The 16,674-nt window shown below is 38.1% G+C and overlaps 1 protein-coding gene across 4 annotated transcripts in view; it reads left to right on the forward strand.

The window, feature by feature from the left end:
* The window catches only part of LOC126258817 (calpain-A), a 668,101-nt gene that overhangs the window by 624,763 nt on the left and 26,664 nt on the right, over positions 1–16,674 (forward strand). For all 4 annotated transcript variants that reach the window (XM_049955671.1, XM_049955674.1, XM_049955675.1 and 1 more), the window contains 5 exons: positions 105–358; positions 2,121–2,284; positions 4,340–4,557; positions 4,939–4,981; positions 6,658–6,793. In XM_049955671.1, the coding sequence (XP_049811628.1) occupies positions 105–358; positions 2,121–2,284; positions 4,340–4,557; positions 4,939–4,981; positions 6,658–6,793 (815 nt within the window). The remainder of the gene's footprint in view (positions 1–104; positions 359–2,120; positions 2,285–4,339; positions 4,558–4,938; positions 4,982–6,657; positions 6,794–16,674) is intronic.

Raw genomic sequence — 16,674 nt, forward strand, 5'->3', positions numbered from 1 at the left:
ACCTCAACTATTCGCTGGGTTACCTGTTTAAATTGTCCGTAGCACATTTTGGGTGTTTATCATTATTGAAGAAAAATACAATAATTCTCTGTTCTGATTTGTAGGTCCCCTGAATGGAGATTTATACCTGATAGTGAGAAAGAAGAAATTGGATTAACCTTTGATGATGATGGAGAATTCTGGATGTCCTATAATGATTTCAAGACATATTTTCACCGCCTTGAAATTTGCAATTTAAATCCAGACTCATTGACAGAAGAGGACATAACTGAAAAAGGGAAAAGAAGATGGGAAATGAGCATGTTTGAGGGAGAGTGGGTTAGAGGTGTTACTGCCGGTGGCTGTAGAAACTATCTGGGTAAGACATAGTGGAGTAAATCATGTCAGTATATGAAGTTAAATGTAAGAGTTCATTGGGACTTGTAAACCAATTCTATGGTACATATGTATATCCTTTACTAAAATATGCACCTTCCTTTCTTGTTGAAAATAATTTTCTTCCATAACAAAGATAACTGTAATAACTACATCACGGTTGGCTTTGTACACTGTAGAAACCATGAAGGACCTATGTTGGTACCTGCTTAACAATTTCCCACTCTCTCCAAGACTTAATATGTTACTAACCTTTTGCAACATGGAGCCTAATTGAAGAACCCAACAGTTTATGATGGGCAAGTGGTTGGACTAGACATTAAGGAGAGGGCTGCTGCTATTATTATTGCAGGCATAAGCTCTGTCTTTTCTTGATTTCCTTTGTTATGTGCTGCAGACAAAGGTACTGATCTTATCTTGCTTCATTACTTTTGTATGAACATCCTTTCCCACCTTTCCTGATGACATGAACTGTAATTTTCTAATCTCTAATAATATGATGATGTTGCCACCTAGTGTTGCCTGCCCCCCTCCCCCTCACCCCTCCTCCACACCCCTCCCCCTCCCCCCTCCACCACCCCTCCCCCTCCCCCCTCCACCACCCCTCCCCCTCCCCCTCCCCCCTCCTCCACTCCCTCCCCCTCACCCCTCCTCCACCCCCTCCCCCCTCCTCCACTCCCTCCCCCTCACCCCTCCTCCACCCCCCTCCCCCCTCCCCATCCCCACTCCCCCTCCCCACTCCCCCTCCCCCCTCCCCCTCCCCCCTCACAAAGTCAACATGCACACTTTCCCAAGGGTTCTCCAGAACTGACTAAGGGGAAAACTAACACAGCAGTACAGCCTGGTTCTGTGTACAGTCTGTGCAATCATACTCAAGCTGTTCCATGTCACAATTAATTGTTGGCTAGTAGACACAAAGCTACACTAAAGCCTTCATGTGGAAAATATCCCTGTGCAACTCGTGCAGCATCTGGAGTAAGCTAGGATGCAGTGTCAGAGAGACCACCAGTTGACAGTTTTGCTCCTCCTTTGCCTGCATGAGGACACCTTGGGCAACACTGAATTAATCCCACAACACAAAAAAAGTATACACCACACAGAATCTGCTCCTGAAGTAACGCATTTGGGACATCCCATCTGTACTGCTGAAACTGTTTTCTGGAAAAGCAGGTTGGTGGCTGCGCTCTGCCCCTGTTGGAACAAAATATAACTACACAGTGGTTCGACAACAAGCTCAAGGAACTGGGAAGAGGGAACTAAACTTAAGTGCATGGGTCAGTGTGAAGGGAGCAGTGTGTCTGAAGGCAATGTAGAGATGAGTGTGGAGCAAAACAACCCAGTGCAAGCAACAGAATAAACTAAGTACACAGACAACGCAGCATGGTGTGAGATGAAGGCCAGGCCCCACACGTATTTGATATCTGGATGAGAAATGCTGGACCAAGCCTATTGCTGTCAGCAGGTAAACACCTAGGTCAGTGGCTCTGCAATGCTTCGTGTATGCCATCAGTGACAACATTTTGCACTATTCCACTGTGATACCCATGCCAGCTCATATGCATCCATCTCGATATTTGCTGACAGGGTACTAAATCCCCCAAAGAGACACCCCATCCCTTCCTCTTCCGCTGAGATTCCTATTTCAAACTGAAAACACAAACATTTTTGTTTATTTACATATTTGTAGGACTTTGTACTGAGCTGTAAGATTTTTTATGATTAAAGTTTCACTTTTTATTTTGCAGAGACGTTTTGGGTCAATCCACAGTACAGGATAACATTGGAAGATCCAGATGAAGATGATGAGGACAATAAGTGTACAGTAATTGTTGGATTAATGCAAAAGAATCGTAGACTGCAAAGGAAAATGGGAGCTGAGTGTCTTACAATTGGATTTGCAATGTACCATGTATGTATTTTCATTTTGAGCTGCTCAGTCATGATAAATCAACAGAGGCTAAAAATGGAATTTTATTTACAAAGAGATTAAGCTATTGGGAGTAACGAAGCCAGTTCAGATTTAGGCATGAAAGTCACCAAGATAAAGGGGTAGAACAAGCTAGTGTGAAAAGGAAACAATCTAATGAGATGTAATGAAATTAAAAACTCAAGAATTTGATGTTTGTCAGAAATACTGGGAGGGAGGAAAGTTTGGGGAGACAACAGGCATTTCAAAAAATGAATTACATGAAAAAAGGAAGGGAAGGGGGGGTTAAGATCTGGGTTGTGAGAAACAAAAACTTTGAGATTAGAAGTTCTGCAATAGAGCTGTTGGAAGGAAGAATTCAGAACACTTATTTTATGCAGAGCGTATTCTGTGAGAATATATCATGTCTCAACTATATACACACTATGTCAATTTATATTCATTCTTATATTGTGTTTAGTTTAACTATGCTGATGTACAAGGGTGGACAGTGACTAGGTACCAGCTTGAGGAATTCACAGGCATTAATCTCAGGAACCTGGCTTTAACTGTGATACAACTGACAGTATATAGTGGTAATATGTTTAGTAGTACTGTAAATATAAAGCTGTTGATTCACAAGCTGTGTGAAGTTCAGGCTTAGGATTTAGATAATCACTATCCTGTCAACAACAACCCAATTTGCATCTCATAATCATCAATTTGTTGCCTGTATCATGTGCTATCCAGTTCTTCATTACTCAGTCATGATTTCTGTGGTATATTTGAACTGAACCAGTAAAGTCAATAAGGCAAGGTCAGGCCTGTCATCAGCACTTATGTGGTGTTTATTTCCTCCCTCTGTTACTTACTGTGAAATATGATGCAATGGACACTGACAAACAGTTGGAAGAGGAGTTCAAATTCCTGTGCAGATGTATGCAGTTTCCCTAAATCACATTAATCGTATGGTAGGGTGCAAACTTGTGATCTTTTTATGGTTGATATGGATTGTAAAGTAATTGTTGAAGTTTGATGACTGAGCATGTTGTGGTCAGCAGCAAGCTCTGCCAGTGGATGGTCAACTTTGATCTTGGCCACAGTCAGCAGTGACCATTCATTGAGGTTACATCTGTTTAGTGGACATTCCCATTTTAAAAGCCTTTGCAGATGTTACAATAAAGTAGGAACAAGGGGCTTCTTTTGAGAGTTACAAAAACAATGATACAAAAAAATTCACTTTATTGGTTCTCAAAATCTATACATTTATCCATGTGTTTTATCTGATTCTGGAAAACGCTGTTGATACCTCACAAATATGATGTTGGGAGGATGCAACAGCTTCTTGAGGTGATGAAACTTGCTGTCCATTGATTTTGAGTTGAACTGATGAAAAATACATGTTTCGTTTGACATAAGGGATAAATTGGATGACTGCAGGTAATGAGACTTTAAACTGACATTTTTCTGTGTCAGATAGGACATTGTTTGATAAGTAGTGTGACAAGTGGCACTGTCGGGAAGAAGGGTGACATGTTGTTTTCAATAGTTTTCTTGATTTCATCATCACTGATGTGTGGCTGACCAGTTATAGCGTACCATTCAGCATTCGTTGTTCTTCTGTGCTCTAAAGGAATGGTCACAACTTGTCCACTGCGACTAAAGGAATATGTGATAATTTTTTCAGAAATCCTCAGAGATCAAATCACTTCTGTTGATTTTGGTTTACCTTGGAATACTTGAATAGCTGAGAGCTTCTTAGTCTCCACCTCCAATGAAAAGATGTCATGTGCTTCATTGAAAGAATAGCAAAACTTTTTTTAAAATTACACTTAAATCAGTAAGTGACTGAAATTATATTCTGACACCTTACCTGAATAGTGCTAAACACACACATTCCTCGTAATCTAACAAATAATCAAGTAGATATATTTTTCTCACGTGGAATGTTTCCCTCTATTATATTCAAATAATCAAGTAGTGTATACAACCTAATTTGTTTTGTTGAGTATTAATAAAGTATATAAAATTGGTTAAAATGAAATGCTTCCCTTTCAGCTTCCAGATCCAGATAATCTACCAAAACCACTTGGAATGGACTTTTTCAAATACAATGCATCAGTTGCAAGGTCACCCTCATTCATCAATCTCCGTGAAGTGAGTTGTAGATTTAAGCTTCCTCCTGGTGTTTACTGCATAGTGCCATCAACTTTTGAACCAAATGAAGAAGGAGAATTTATTCTTCGTGTATTCTCAGAGAACAAAAACAATATGGAGTAAGTATTTTCGAGTGTATATTAAATGGTACTGATTCTGTTCACATTGCAGTAGGAAATGTGTACTTAAGTAAATGAAAATGGACATACTTTTGTATAAAAAAGTTTTGCGTAGAACTCTTTTTTTTTTTTTTTTTTTTTTTTTTTTTTTTTTTTTAATTTATTGTGGCTGTAATTAGTTCTACTTGTAGAGCAATAAAAGAAATTAAGGCTAATTGAACCAAATATATATGAAATGTATGTTTGCTAATTTAATAATCATTTTTTTATTATGCCAAAGTTAAGTAGCAACACACTCATTTTGAAAATGTGTATGGGTAGTGCTGTTCAAAATTAAATAATAAAAATTTATATGTCTTACATTTATTTTCTTTCTTCCAGGGAAAATGATGAAGAAGTTGGAATGGGTGAAATAGATGAAAAAGTAAGTCTCATGAAGAAATAAAGGCTTTAATTTTCCTAATTTATATCTTGTATCAATTTCTGCAGCTGTTTGACAGTTGTAAATTAAATAATGAGATACTCTTTGTAATTAATGAGAGCGGAAGCTATTCCACAATGGTCACACTGATCCATATGTGATCCCTCACTATCAACATTAACACCTACTCTGACACAGGTTTTGAGCCTCGTATCACTAGATACGAACAGTGTGGTGGAAGGCCGTAGTAAACACTTTGATTTCTTCTTCTACTCAATAACTTCTACGGAAATGGAAGATTTAAAAAAATCAAATGAATTTATTGCTCTGATAATGTAATAGTCTATTTGGTCAAGAAATTTACACATTTGATTATTCTGGTTAAGAGACAGTTTTCAAAATGAAGAACTGTCACTGGCATTAAAACACATTGTTGTGATAACTGAAGAAAGATGAGATGTTAAAGTGGATGATTGAAGTATTAAAAAAAATAGACTGAAACTGAAGGTTGAAATTCAGGTGATGAATGCAGTACTGGCTCTTCTGTAGTAAAAGTGGTTCAGTACTACCTGCAGATGGTATTTGTTGATTTTGAGGCATGTAGAACATTACAGTGTTCCACATAAAATTGGTAAAACTGAAATGGCTCTCTTACAGGTTTTCCAGATCCAAATAATCTACAGAAGCAACTTGGTATTGGCTTTCTAAAATAAAATGCATCAGTAGCAATCGTGTGTGTGTGTGTGTGTGTGTGTGTGTGTGTGTGTGTGTGTGTGTGTGTGTGTGTGTGTGTGTGTGTGTGTTTGTTTACGTTCTTCCAGGACTTGAAATATGATACTTGTGTTGTCGGGTGAATCAGATTGTTAAGGATGAAAAGAGTGACATTCTGAAAGTAATGACAGATTAGGTGTTTAAAGGCATTGTAAGTCTGAAACAAGAAACTTAATTGTGATTCAGTATACATGCAGAATAATTGTAATACAAAATTAACTTTAAAAAATAATTTACAGAGTCTATAAGGTGGAAAACTGTTTCACAATACTGATACAGTGTTGTAATTATTCTGCTTAACAAGATTTTGAAAAAGCTTTTAATTCAGTTCCAGCAAAATATGTGAAAATATGTTGAGAAATAAAGCACCGATATGATCTTTGTTAATACACTGGATTGAGCTATCTGATATAACTGGTGTGTTATTTAAGACTTCAGAATTAGGTCTATTGAAGCACTTTGGTTTGCACAATTTATATCTGGTTATTGACTGCACAAATGCTGATGGGGGTATGCCATTGCAGATGGCTACCAGAAAGCAGTGATGGTAATGCAGTGAGACATTCTGATGACAGCCCCTAACATTTTCACACTAACAACTTGCGTAAAATCTGTCAATCAGGAATTATAATATTAGGGACAATTGTCTTATGAGCGTGCTTTTGATTTTTACCTGTGTATATGTTTGTATCATGACAATTTCTGATATAGCATAATAGCTTGCATTAATATTAGTGTGAATTAAAGTTACCTTTGAAGAGGGACATTAAATTTTTTGATGTGTGCTATGTCAAATCAGAAGTTTGTAAATATGGTGGCTAATAGCAGTTGTCTTAATATTTTTACGAATGTTTGATTTTGGTAGATTATACATACTTATTTGGTACATGTGTTTTTATTTTTGTTAGATAAAGAATGAGCCTGTACCAGAGGAGCACAAGTCTGAGGACAAAATTAAGGAATACTTTAAACAAATTGCTGGTGATGACATGGAAGTGGACTGGATGGAACTGAAAGAAGTACTTGACTATGCACTGCGCAATGGTACTATAAAAAAAAGATTTAATTTTTGTATGTGACTATTTCAGATGGACAGTTTGACTTAATGTCTGGATGCAAACTTAGGACAACATTTTCTTGTGCATGTTGATTTAATGACTTTCATAACAACCTTTATATAATTTCATGGTAAAATTACGCTTAATAGGCAGAAGTTACTTATGGGTGAAATGTGTTACATAAACAACTGAGAAGAAGAAAATTACATTGCTATAAATAGTGATTTTACAGAATAGTTTACAGAGTAGTTTAATTTTTTATTTATTTTTATTTATTCTTTTATTCAGTGATCGATTTATACAAGATAAATTCTTTTGCAATTTGCTTTACAGCTAAACAACATATTACAGCTTTCTGGGAAAGTTAGTTAGTCATGCTTTAATAATTTATGCTTATGTTATTAATGAACTGTTTTATGCAGCTGTAGAAATGGAAAAATGATCACTTTGTATGCTAAAATGTGTGTGTAGGGACACTAATGCCTACATAAAAAGTACATATACAGAATAATGGTGTAATAAATTCCACTTTATTGTTAATAGATACAAGAAAACATTCATACACAGTAATAAACAAGCAGAACAGTCGGCAACAAAGAATATGAGAAACTGTCGACCCACTGCACTTGTCACATATCGATTAGTCAATTGTGTCACCCCCACACAGTCCTCCCCCTCATAAAGTGCGGAGCACTGGGGATGAGAGAGAATCTGAGTTTGATGTAGTGCCTAGCCCGCATGTTGGTGGCTGGGCATGGAGGACATGTAACTGCAGTTGGTGACACATCTGGTTTGGTAGTGTGGCCATGAGGAGGAGACAGCAGTTGATGAGTGTGAGGTTTTGGTTCACCTGGTGTCATTGCGTAGTCACCAGAAGTCAGTGGTAGTTATTCCAGGATGATCTGATGGTTGCTTGATGAAACTGGAGGACCAGAGCTGGTACAGTTATAGTGCACTGTAGTGTATTTGGCTATACCCTGTAACTTTACAGGTTGCAGTTGGTCCGCAGATACTGTTGTGTGGAGCACAATCATATTGTGGAGGTATTCTAAGCTGTTCTACTGTTTTTCAGGCTGCTTGGAGTTTGCCTTCTTTTGATGTGATAGCACTTAATTATTTGTTGAACAACCCTTTTCTCCAGGAGTAGTATGACTGTTAGCAATGTGTACTATTTGGTCATTTAGTAAACCCACAGTCAGAGGGGCCTGCTTGAGGAAATAAGTGCTGAAAATAAGTGGAGCAGTGTTGGTTAGCACAAAAGTCCAACTGCAGTTCTCAGTGAGACCAATGTCTAACTCCAAAGTCGTGTGACCCTATATGCACATGACAGAATCTTTAACTACAATTAGAGACACTGTACTGTGTTGTTTTGCCTCTGAGTGGAATGTGCTCGGCCTGAATGGTGGTTGGTGACAGACAGCTTTTGTGATGTGGTGTTGTGGTTACTTATTTGTTGGCAGCATGGGATAGTGAGACAATATGCAGTATGATCAGCAGTCGTACAATGCCTTTTTGACATACAGTGCAGGCTGCTCTTAAATGGTAGGCATTGTATGGATGTGCATGAGTGGTATTGTGACTAAGAGACTGTGGTGGTGAGACAGCCTCTTGATGGTGGCACGGAGCTTTTGTAAGACCTCAGGAGCATTCTGTGGTCTTTGAGCAGAGGCAGTGTTGCATCGAATTGATACATCAGGCCTGTACAGGATGGAGTGAACAGAGGTTGATGTTGTGGCCACTATAGCAAGTGAGTCAAACAAGATGTGTGCTCTATCAGCAACTTCAAGCAAGGGCTGTCTATCATGAGCAATTAAGGTTAACTTCACTTAGGGTATGAATTGTTGTTGCCAAGTGTGTAACAGCAAATCTCCAGAATGATACTGGTATCAATCATTCTGCACAAATGTCTCCAAAATTTAGATAGTGTCTTGTCGTCATGCCTCTCGTGGTACAGGATTTACACGAAAAGAGTTCTGCACCCTTTCTCTCCAGATAATTTTGTTAGGGCAGCTTGAAGAGATGGAATGAGTGTTGGACAAAATAAAATGTTGTTCACTAACAAATAAATTTTGTACATACAAAATAGTGTTTAAACAATTCCAACACTGGATAGATAAAACACGGAAATAGTGTGTTGCAGCTAGTGTACTACCAAGATGATATTATTTTGATCAGTGAACTTCAATGTAATATAAATTTATTTCAAAATTTAAATATTTGCCTACATTTCATTCAATGTGCCAATAACAGGTCTCCATCTTCCTTATTTTGGTGCCTAGTAAATACCCAGAACAATTATTTCCAGTCAGTAATACTAGTTTTTGATTTGTGTTTTGACTCTGGTTATTATGAGATACGGAACTACACTCATGCTCATAAATTAAGGATAATGCTGATACAGGTGAACAATACTCTGGTGGGCTGTTTGCGGGCTTAAATCACCTCGGGGTATGACCATATGGTGCATTTGACCTGCGGTCGTTGCACAGTGGTGCTGACAGCAGTCCACATATGCAGAGGAGTGTTGGTGCATGTCGGTACAGTGCAGCGAGTAAGTATGCAGATGTTTTCAGACATGCTAATGGTGACTGTGTGTTGAAAATGGCTCAAAGAACACATATTAATGTTATGAGGGGTAGAATACTACGGCGACTGGAGATGGGTCAAACACAGCAGGTAAGCACGGGCCCTCCGTGTGCCACAAAGTGTGATCTCATGATTATGGAAACGATTCCAGCAGTCAGGAAACATGTCCAGGCACTACAGTACAAGATGTCCACAGTGTACAAAACAACAAGAAGACTGATATCTCACCATCGGTGCCTGCAGACTGCCATGGAGTACGCAGGTATAGCCTTGCTCGGGACCTTACCGCAGCCACTGGAACAGTTGCCTCCAGACACACAGTCTACAGACGACAGAACCGACATGCTTTATTCACCCGGAGACCTGCAAGGCACATTCCACTGACCCCTGGTCACAGGAGAGCCCGTAAAGCCTGGTGTCAAGAACACAGTACATGGTCATTGGAACAGTGGTCCCAGGTTATGTTCACGGATGAGTCCAGGTATAATCTGAACAGTGATTCTCGCCAGGTTTTCATCTGGCATGAACCAGGAACCAGATACCAACCCCTTAATGTCCTTGAAAGGGGCCTGTACGGAGGTCGTGGTTTGATGGTGTGGGGTGGTTTATGATTGGTGCACGTACACTCCTGCATGTCTTTGACAGGGGAACTGTAACAGGTTAGGTGTATCAGGACATCATTTTGGACCAGTATATCCGCCTTTTCAGGGGTGCAGTGGATTCCACCTTCCTCCTGATGGATGATGCACAACCCCACTGAGCTGCCAACATGGAGGAGTACACTGAAACAGAAAATATCAAGCAAATGGAGTGGCCTGCCTGTTCTCCAGACCTAAACCCCATCAAGCACATCTGGAATGCTCTCGTTTGATGTATTGCTGCATGTATTCAAACCCCTAGGACACTTCAGGAGCTCAGATAGGCACTGGTGCAAGAATGGGAGGCTGTATGCCAGCAGCTGCTCAACCACCTCATCCATAGTATGCCAACCTGTTGTGCGACCTGCGTACGTGTACATGGTGGTGATATCCCATATTGATGTTGCAGTACATGTGCAGAAACAGTGGTGTGGCACTAAATTCTGCAATTATCCTTAATTTATGAGCATGAATGTATATAGATGATACTTGTGAATGAATATAGAAAGCCGTTGTTGGTAGTGAAATGAGAGGGTTAACATTATCATACATTCCACTGCATTGTATGTAATGTAAGTTTTAGTAGTAACAAGCATGCATAGTATATTATATAATTCATTTGTATTGCTTTTGTTCTAAAATCTGAAAGGTTGAAACTATTGAACTACATGAAACATATTAACAGTTGTGAATATGCACAACTGTCAGCTGAAGACTGGAAAAATGACAATGAAAATTTGTACCAGAGCGGGACTTGAAACCAGATTTCCCACCTATTGTGAGCAGTCACCTTACCATTAGGATATCAGAGCAAGAGTCGTGCCCAGATCCAAACTTCCTGTAACCTCCCCCTTCCTAATTGTCCTACTGGACTGCGATATAATTGACCATGATCACATATGCCTAATGAAATTGTTACAGCGAGTAAGGCTGTTGTTACCAAAGGAGAATAGCACCATTAGGTTGGAGGAAAGTGTACAACAGACCCTTCTGAAGGGATAATCTATTCTAAACTAAATACTGATGACAATTTTGAAATCGTTGGAATATACTGTGATCGCTCATGAACCACACATGGGGGGAAAAGGGTGCCATGTAATATTTACTACAAAAATTACTGATAATATAAAGAAAACATGATAAACTAAAAAGGGTATAATTAAATGGTCACCAGCCTGCTAGGGTAATGAATTTCCAGAATGTTAAAAAGGCAATGGCAAAGAAATTCAAGCAAATAATCACTGGCGTGGCAACAGGAGGTTGTCACACTTTTCCAAAGGCACAAAAAATAAATGAATCAGAAAGCATTGAGTTTGCAGTTACTTATTCTGAAATACTAAATTTTGAAAGTAAAGTTACATGGAGTTGCTGGTTAAGTAAATTACTGGCTTAGTTTAAACTTTGTTATGTAAAAAAAGGCTTTCAGTGACCTCAGTGTAATGCAATGCAAAATTTAAAAAATAGACCAACAATTTACTTTTGATTATTGGAAGATTGAATTGAATTTACTTTATGCAAATGAGCAACTTATTTTATTTTTAAAATAACAACAATAAAATAAATACCAGCCAGCAGAAGTCACTCACTAAGCTATATACAGAATAAATGAATTGCACACTCTTGATTTGTGCTGTATCTTTACTCATTAGTTTTGCCAGTGAAATTTTATGTTAATTTAAGTGAATGAAGTTAATACTCAAAATTGCAAATTAGTTAAGCTTCTGTTATGAAACATAAGAATGAACAGTTACTGAGGCATAAAATTTAGACTGAAACTGGTCATTAGCAAACAAACAAATCAAATTCTTACAACACTCGGTGATTGCACGGAAAAGAAAGGGGCCCTGCGTGGTAATAATGTCAGAGGACAATGACAATACAGGTGTCTATTCAAGTTAGTTACACTTTCTGAAAGAACTGCAACTGGGTAAAGCCTCTACAGTACTATACCTGTCAGTTAACAGACTTAAGATACTGTAGCTGTGTGGACAACAAAGAATGTAGCTGATGACACTGCTGAGCTACCGCAGTTGCTGCTGCTGCTGCTGCTGCTGCTGTTTGAGAACCCCCAAGATGTCTCCAGAGCCATGGATAATTACAGGATAGGCAATAGGTAGAACGTCAGCTTCCTCTGCTTGTTCACACCTACTGTGCTTTCAATACTCATGGATTAACAAATGTTGCGTGTCTACATTGATGCAAGCATAGCTGTATACCATGTCTGCGGAAGCATGCAACACTTTCGCACTCTTTCATCACTCAAGCTGCTCTGCTTACAACGTGACACTCTCTCCATATGCAAAGATGAACAAAGGCCCAGCTACTGCCATTTCGTCACTGCTATCGATACATTTAAAGGAAGTGCCCTTGGCTGTTACCCAGAAATTTACAATATTTTCATTATAATTCTATTCAGTTATATAAGTTAGAAATAAATACATTATTACATCAGTTACATATTAAACATAGTTTCTGTAATAAAGCTTACAGATTCAGAATCAGAAGTATAGTACAAGTTATCAACGAGTATTAAATGGCAAAAATTTTGGATGGTGCAGAAGGTATTTTATCTGCATTTTCGGTGTTATGAACCATGTGCATACAACCTGTACTCGCACATCAGTTACGTATATTCCTGTACAGGGAAGACATTTTACTTGAAAGTAGCTTGCCTAGTGTTGGCAGATAAATAAGATATGTTAAGGCGGCAGCTTCTGAGAAGTGGAAAATCTGGGTTTGAGTACCAGACCAGCACAAATTTTCATTGTCATTATTCCATTATATGGATGATTGTTGATGGTTGTCCATATTCACAATTGCTAATACATTTCATGTATTTCATAATGGCTGTAATTGCTGCAGTGCCTGTTGCTTCAGACATGCCTGTATGTCCAAAGGGACATTAAATCGTAATTTGGAGTAACACAGGCACTGCAATATTACAATATTGTATTGTAGAACTTCACTGAGAGATTGTTTAAATTAAAAAGCAAAGTGACATATATGTACACTCAGATGGCAACAGATTATAGAAAAGTGTCATCACAGTCCAGCAAGACTATCATGGACTTACAAGCAATTTAGATCAGTGAGAAATGGAAATAATACAAGTTCCTCTACAGTAGAAATGTACTTCAAAATCCTGATACTTAATGTCAAAATGTGCGTAGCCATATCAAAAAAAAAAATATTTAATTCTGATGTGCATAATATAATTTGTAATACTTTGATCAAATTGTAATCTCTCAAAAGATAAGCAGAAACCTTCAGGTGTTTAACCAGATTAGAAACAAAAACCAACCCAAATGTAATCATGTCACGGCTCAAAAATCTACTTTCGGTGTACCTAGGAGAATTTGAGACTTGTGGATAAAATTAACTCCACTGTTGTTTAATAAGGGTGATTTAGGGTAGCCAGTGGTTTCAAATAGATAACATAATTTTGTATTTACTAGAGTATATTGTCAGAATAGTGACACAGCTGTTTAGCATAGAAAGAAGATAGGAACACTGATAAATTAGATAGGAACCTGTGGATTGTACAAAGTGGTGTCTGCATCATGTACAGCAGAAAAATACTTCTTGAATACCATCTGGTACTGTGTCAGATAAAGGTAAAATTCCCTCATCTGAGACTGCAATCTCTCTATATGAATGGAGGGCAGTTAGTTCGATTTTCCTTTTCACATGGAAACAGATTTGTTTTTCCTTAAATAACATTCATAGTGTTTGGTATTAACATATATAATGCATTTTGGATTTGAGCTGTTTGTGGAACAAAGTGTTGTGTGGAAAAAAGTATACTTTACCTGTTTCCTGATTTATTAAAAACCCCTGAAATGACTAAAGCAGTAATACTATCCAAGTTTAGCATCATGGAAGAAATGGGTTCCAAAGAGCTCAATGGAGACCTAACATACACTCTTTTTTTTTTTTTTTTTTGTGGCTAAAAAAACTTGCTTCTTCTATGTGTACATGTGTAATGCTTCTGTGCATATGTTTTCAGACTGACTCTTAAGAAATCTTTGTATTCACAGTTACCAAGTAAGTTTTCTATTAATGTTTATGAATCTTTGTTGTTCTTGTTTGTGTATGTGTTTTTATAATGAATGTACAGCTTTAAGCGAAGAGCACTTGGAAGACAGTGCTACTTTTTGCATGTTGTTCAGACAGTGCAAGGTTGAATAAAATATTACAATGGGTCTCTCTCTCTCTCTCTCTCTCTCTCTCTCTCTCTCTCTCTCTCTCTCTCTCTCTCACACACACACACACACACACACACACACACACACACACACACACACACACACACACACACACACATACCAGCAGCATGCAAGTCCCACAGATTTGCGACATGACTGCCGAGCTGTTCAAAAAAATTCTTCTGAAATGTTAATGCAAGCCATACCGTTAATATGACACACATTCTAAACATGACCAGTTTGATGGTGCACTTGCATATTGAAACTGCCCTTCAAGTGAAAAATTAAAATAAAAAAAACACAAATCACACATTTGTATAGAAATGTGGTATCTCGTTGCTTCTAAATGTTGTTTCATATTACTGGGTATTCAGTATCTCTATTTGCTTGACTACTACTATGCTTTGAAACTTAAAAGTGGCTTTGTAACAAGAATAGACCTGAGATTGTGTTCAAAAATCCAAAACTGATCTAATTCAAGAGTTCACAATTCCTGAATGCTAAATAAAGAACTGTTTTTAGCATACTGGCCATGGTTCTCCTTAAACAAAAAATTCTTTTGAACTCTGTCATATTCAATCTGTATGTCTTTGACACTCTCATGTACTTCATACAATATCTTACAAATTGCCAAGTAACTTGTAGAATTCTCCAATTGTTTCCGTCTCTACAGATTTGCAAGCTGTAGCACAGACAGAGAAAATGAATTCCTACAGTAAAGTAAGACATCATTTTTACTCAGTGCAGGCTTTCACAGCTGTCATTTGTCATTTGTCAATTTTATCTCATAGGCATTAGGCTGTGGTGCAAGATGTATTTCTGTGCCTAATATTTTTCTCCTAATGTCGTAAAAATTATCAGAGGCTATAAAGACTTGGATAGCAGTTTCATACTTTTTAGCAAGCCAAACTGTTTACAGTTATTCACACAACTGTCAAGTCACCATGTCATCAGACAGCTGCCTGAGATAGTGGGCTCACACTGATATATGTTACAAAGTTTGCAGTGGAGAAGAGTTGGCATTGTTTGCTTTATTTAGCAGTAAAGACCATAACTTGTCTAGTTTCAGTCCCCTCCTTTTCTGTCAACGTTGTTTTTGTGCTATTGAATGCTTCTTTGTACATCGTAGCATAGTTGTGGTAGGATTTTAATGTTAATACATATCAGACACACACACACACACACACACACAAATTCGGGGATCCTTGGTTCCAGTGCATGGCATGCTACTGCCAGTTCATCAATATTTCCCAAACAACAGTTGCTCTTGTGTTCCTTAAGCAGTGTGTTAATGCTTCTTTTTCTAGTTCCCACGTGCACTTGACCGCATGTGCAAGGGATTTCGTACACTCCTGCTGTGGTAAATGGTGGGTGTAGGTCTGTCACAAGGTTCACACATTCACCCACCTTTCATTTTGGTTTGAACACTGTCATTACCAACTTGTCTTAGACTCTTCTGATGCACTCTGTGACTGTTTTTATGAATGAGAGGAAAACGTTTCCTTAAGTTGATTCTTTTTCACTAGAAACTCCAGATCTCTGAGGATACAGTGGCCATTTCTCTTTGTCAGAGTAACTGTTTCCTCTGAAAGCAGTTCTTAAAATATAGAGCTCATTCTAAAATTAATGTGGTTCAGATTAATTTAGCCCAGTCCACCAATGTTTTGATCACTCTTTTTATGTGTAATTTAAGGGAAGGTATATATCCATGTGAGTAGACTTTCTGTAGACTTTATTCTCTAATGTTCCATCAGGCTTTCTGAGTACCTGTACATTCAAAATTGAAATTTTCACCAACAAACTTCACATTAAAATTAATATCCTTCATAAAATTTAGAAATTCTAAGTGTTGCATTTTTGTGTAATGAAAGTATGTATCAAACAATGGAAAATCCAGGATGTAATGTAACAATATTATGAAAAGAAAAGCTGCCACTCACTATATTGTGGATATGCTCAGTTGCAGATAGGCACAATAAAAAGACTGTCACAATATAAGCTCTTGGCCAACAGGGCCTTTGTCGAAAATAAAATAGACTGCGCCCGTGCGCATACCACACACACACACACACACACACACACACACACACACACACACACACGTGTGACTGTAGCCTTGGCAGCTGAAGGCACGGTGTGTGCGTGCGCCGTCTATTTTCAACAAAGGCTTGTTGGCCAAGAGCTTATTGTGACAGTCTTTTTGTTTTGTCGATCTGCGACTCGGTGTGTCCGCTATAAGGAAAGTACATATCATAAAGATATCAAAACCATAAAACAAAATTCACCAAGAATATGCCATTTTCACTTCCCATGAATGAATACTGTCACTAAGCCTCTTATTAATAACCATGTGCAGAATGAGCAGGTACCTGTAACTTAGAGATTGTCTCTGCGATATACTGTGGGGCACTTCAGTTAAAGAGCTGTTCTAAAAACAT

The sequence above is a fragment of the Schistocerca nitens genome, chromosome 1, assembly GCF_023898315.1.
Source record: "Schistocerca nitens isolate TAMUIC-IGC-003100 chromosome 1, iqSchNite1.1, whole genome shotgun sequence".
Lineage (NCBI taxonomy): Eukaryota > Metazoa > Arthropoda > Insecta > Orthoptera > Acrididae > Schistocerca > Schistocerca nitens.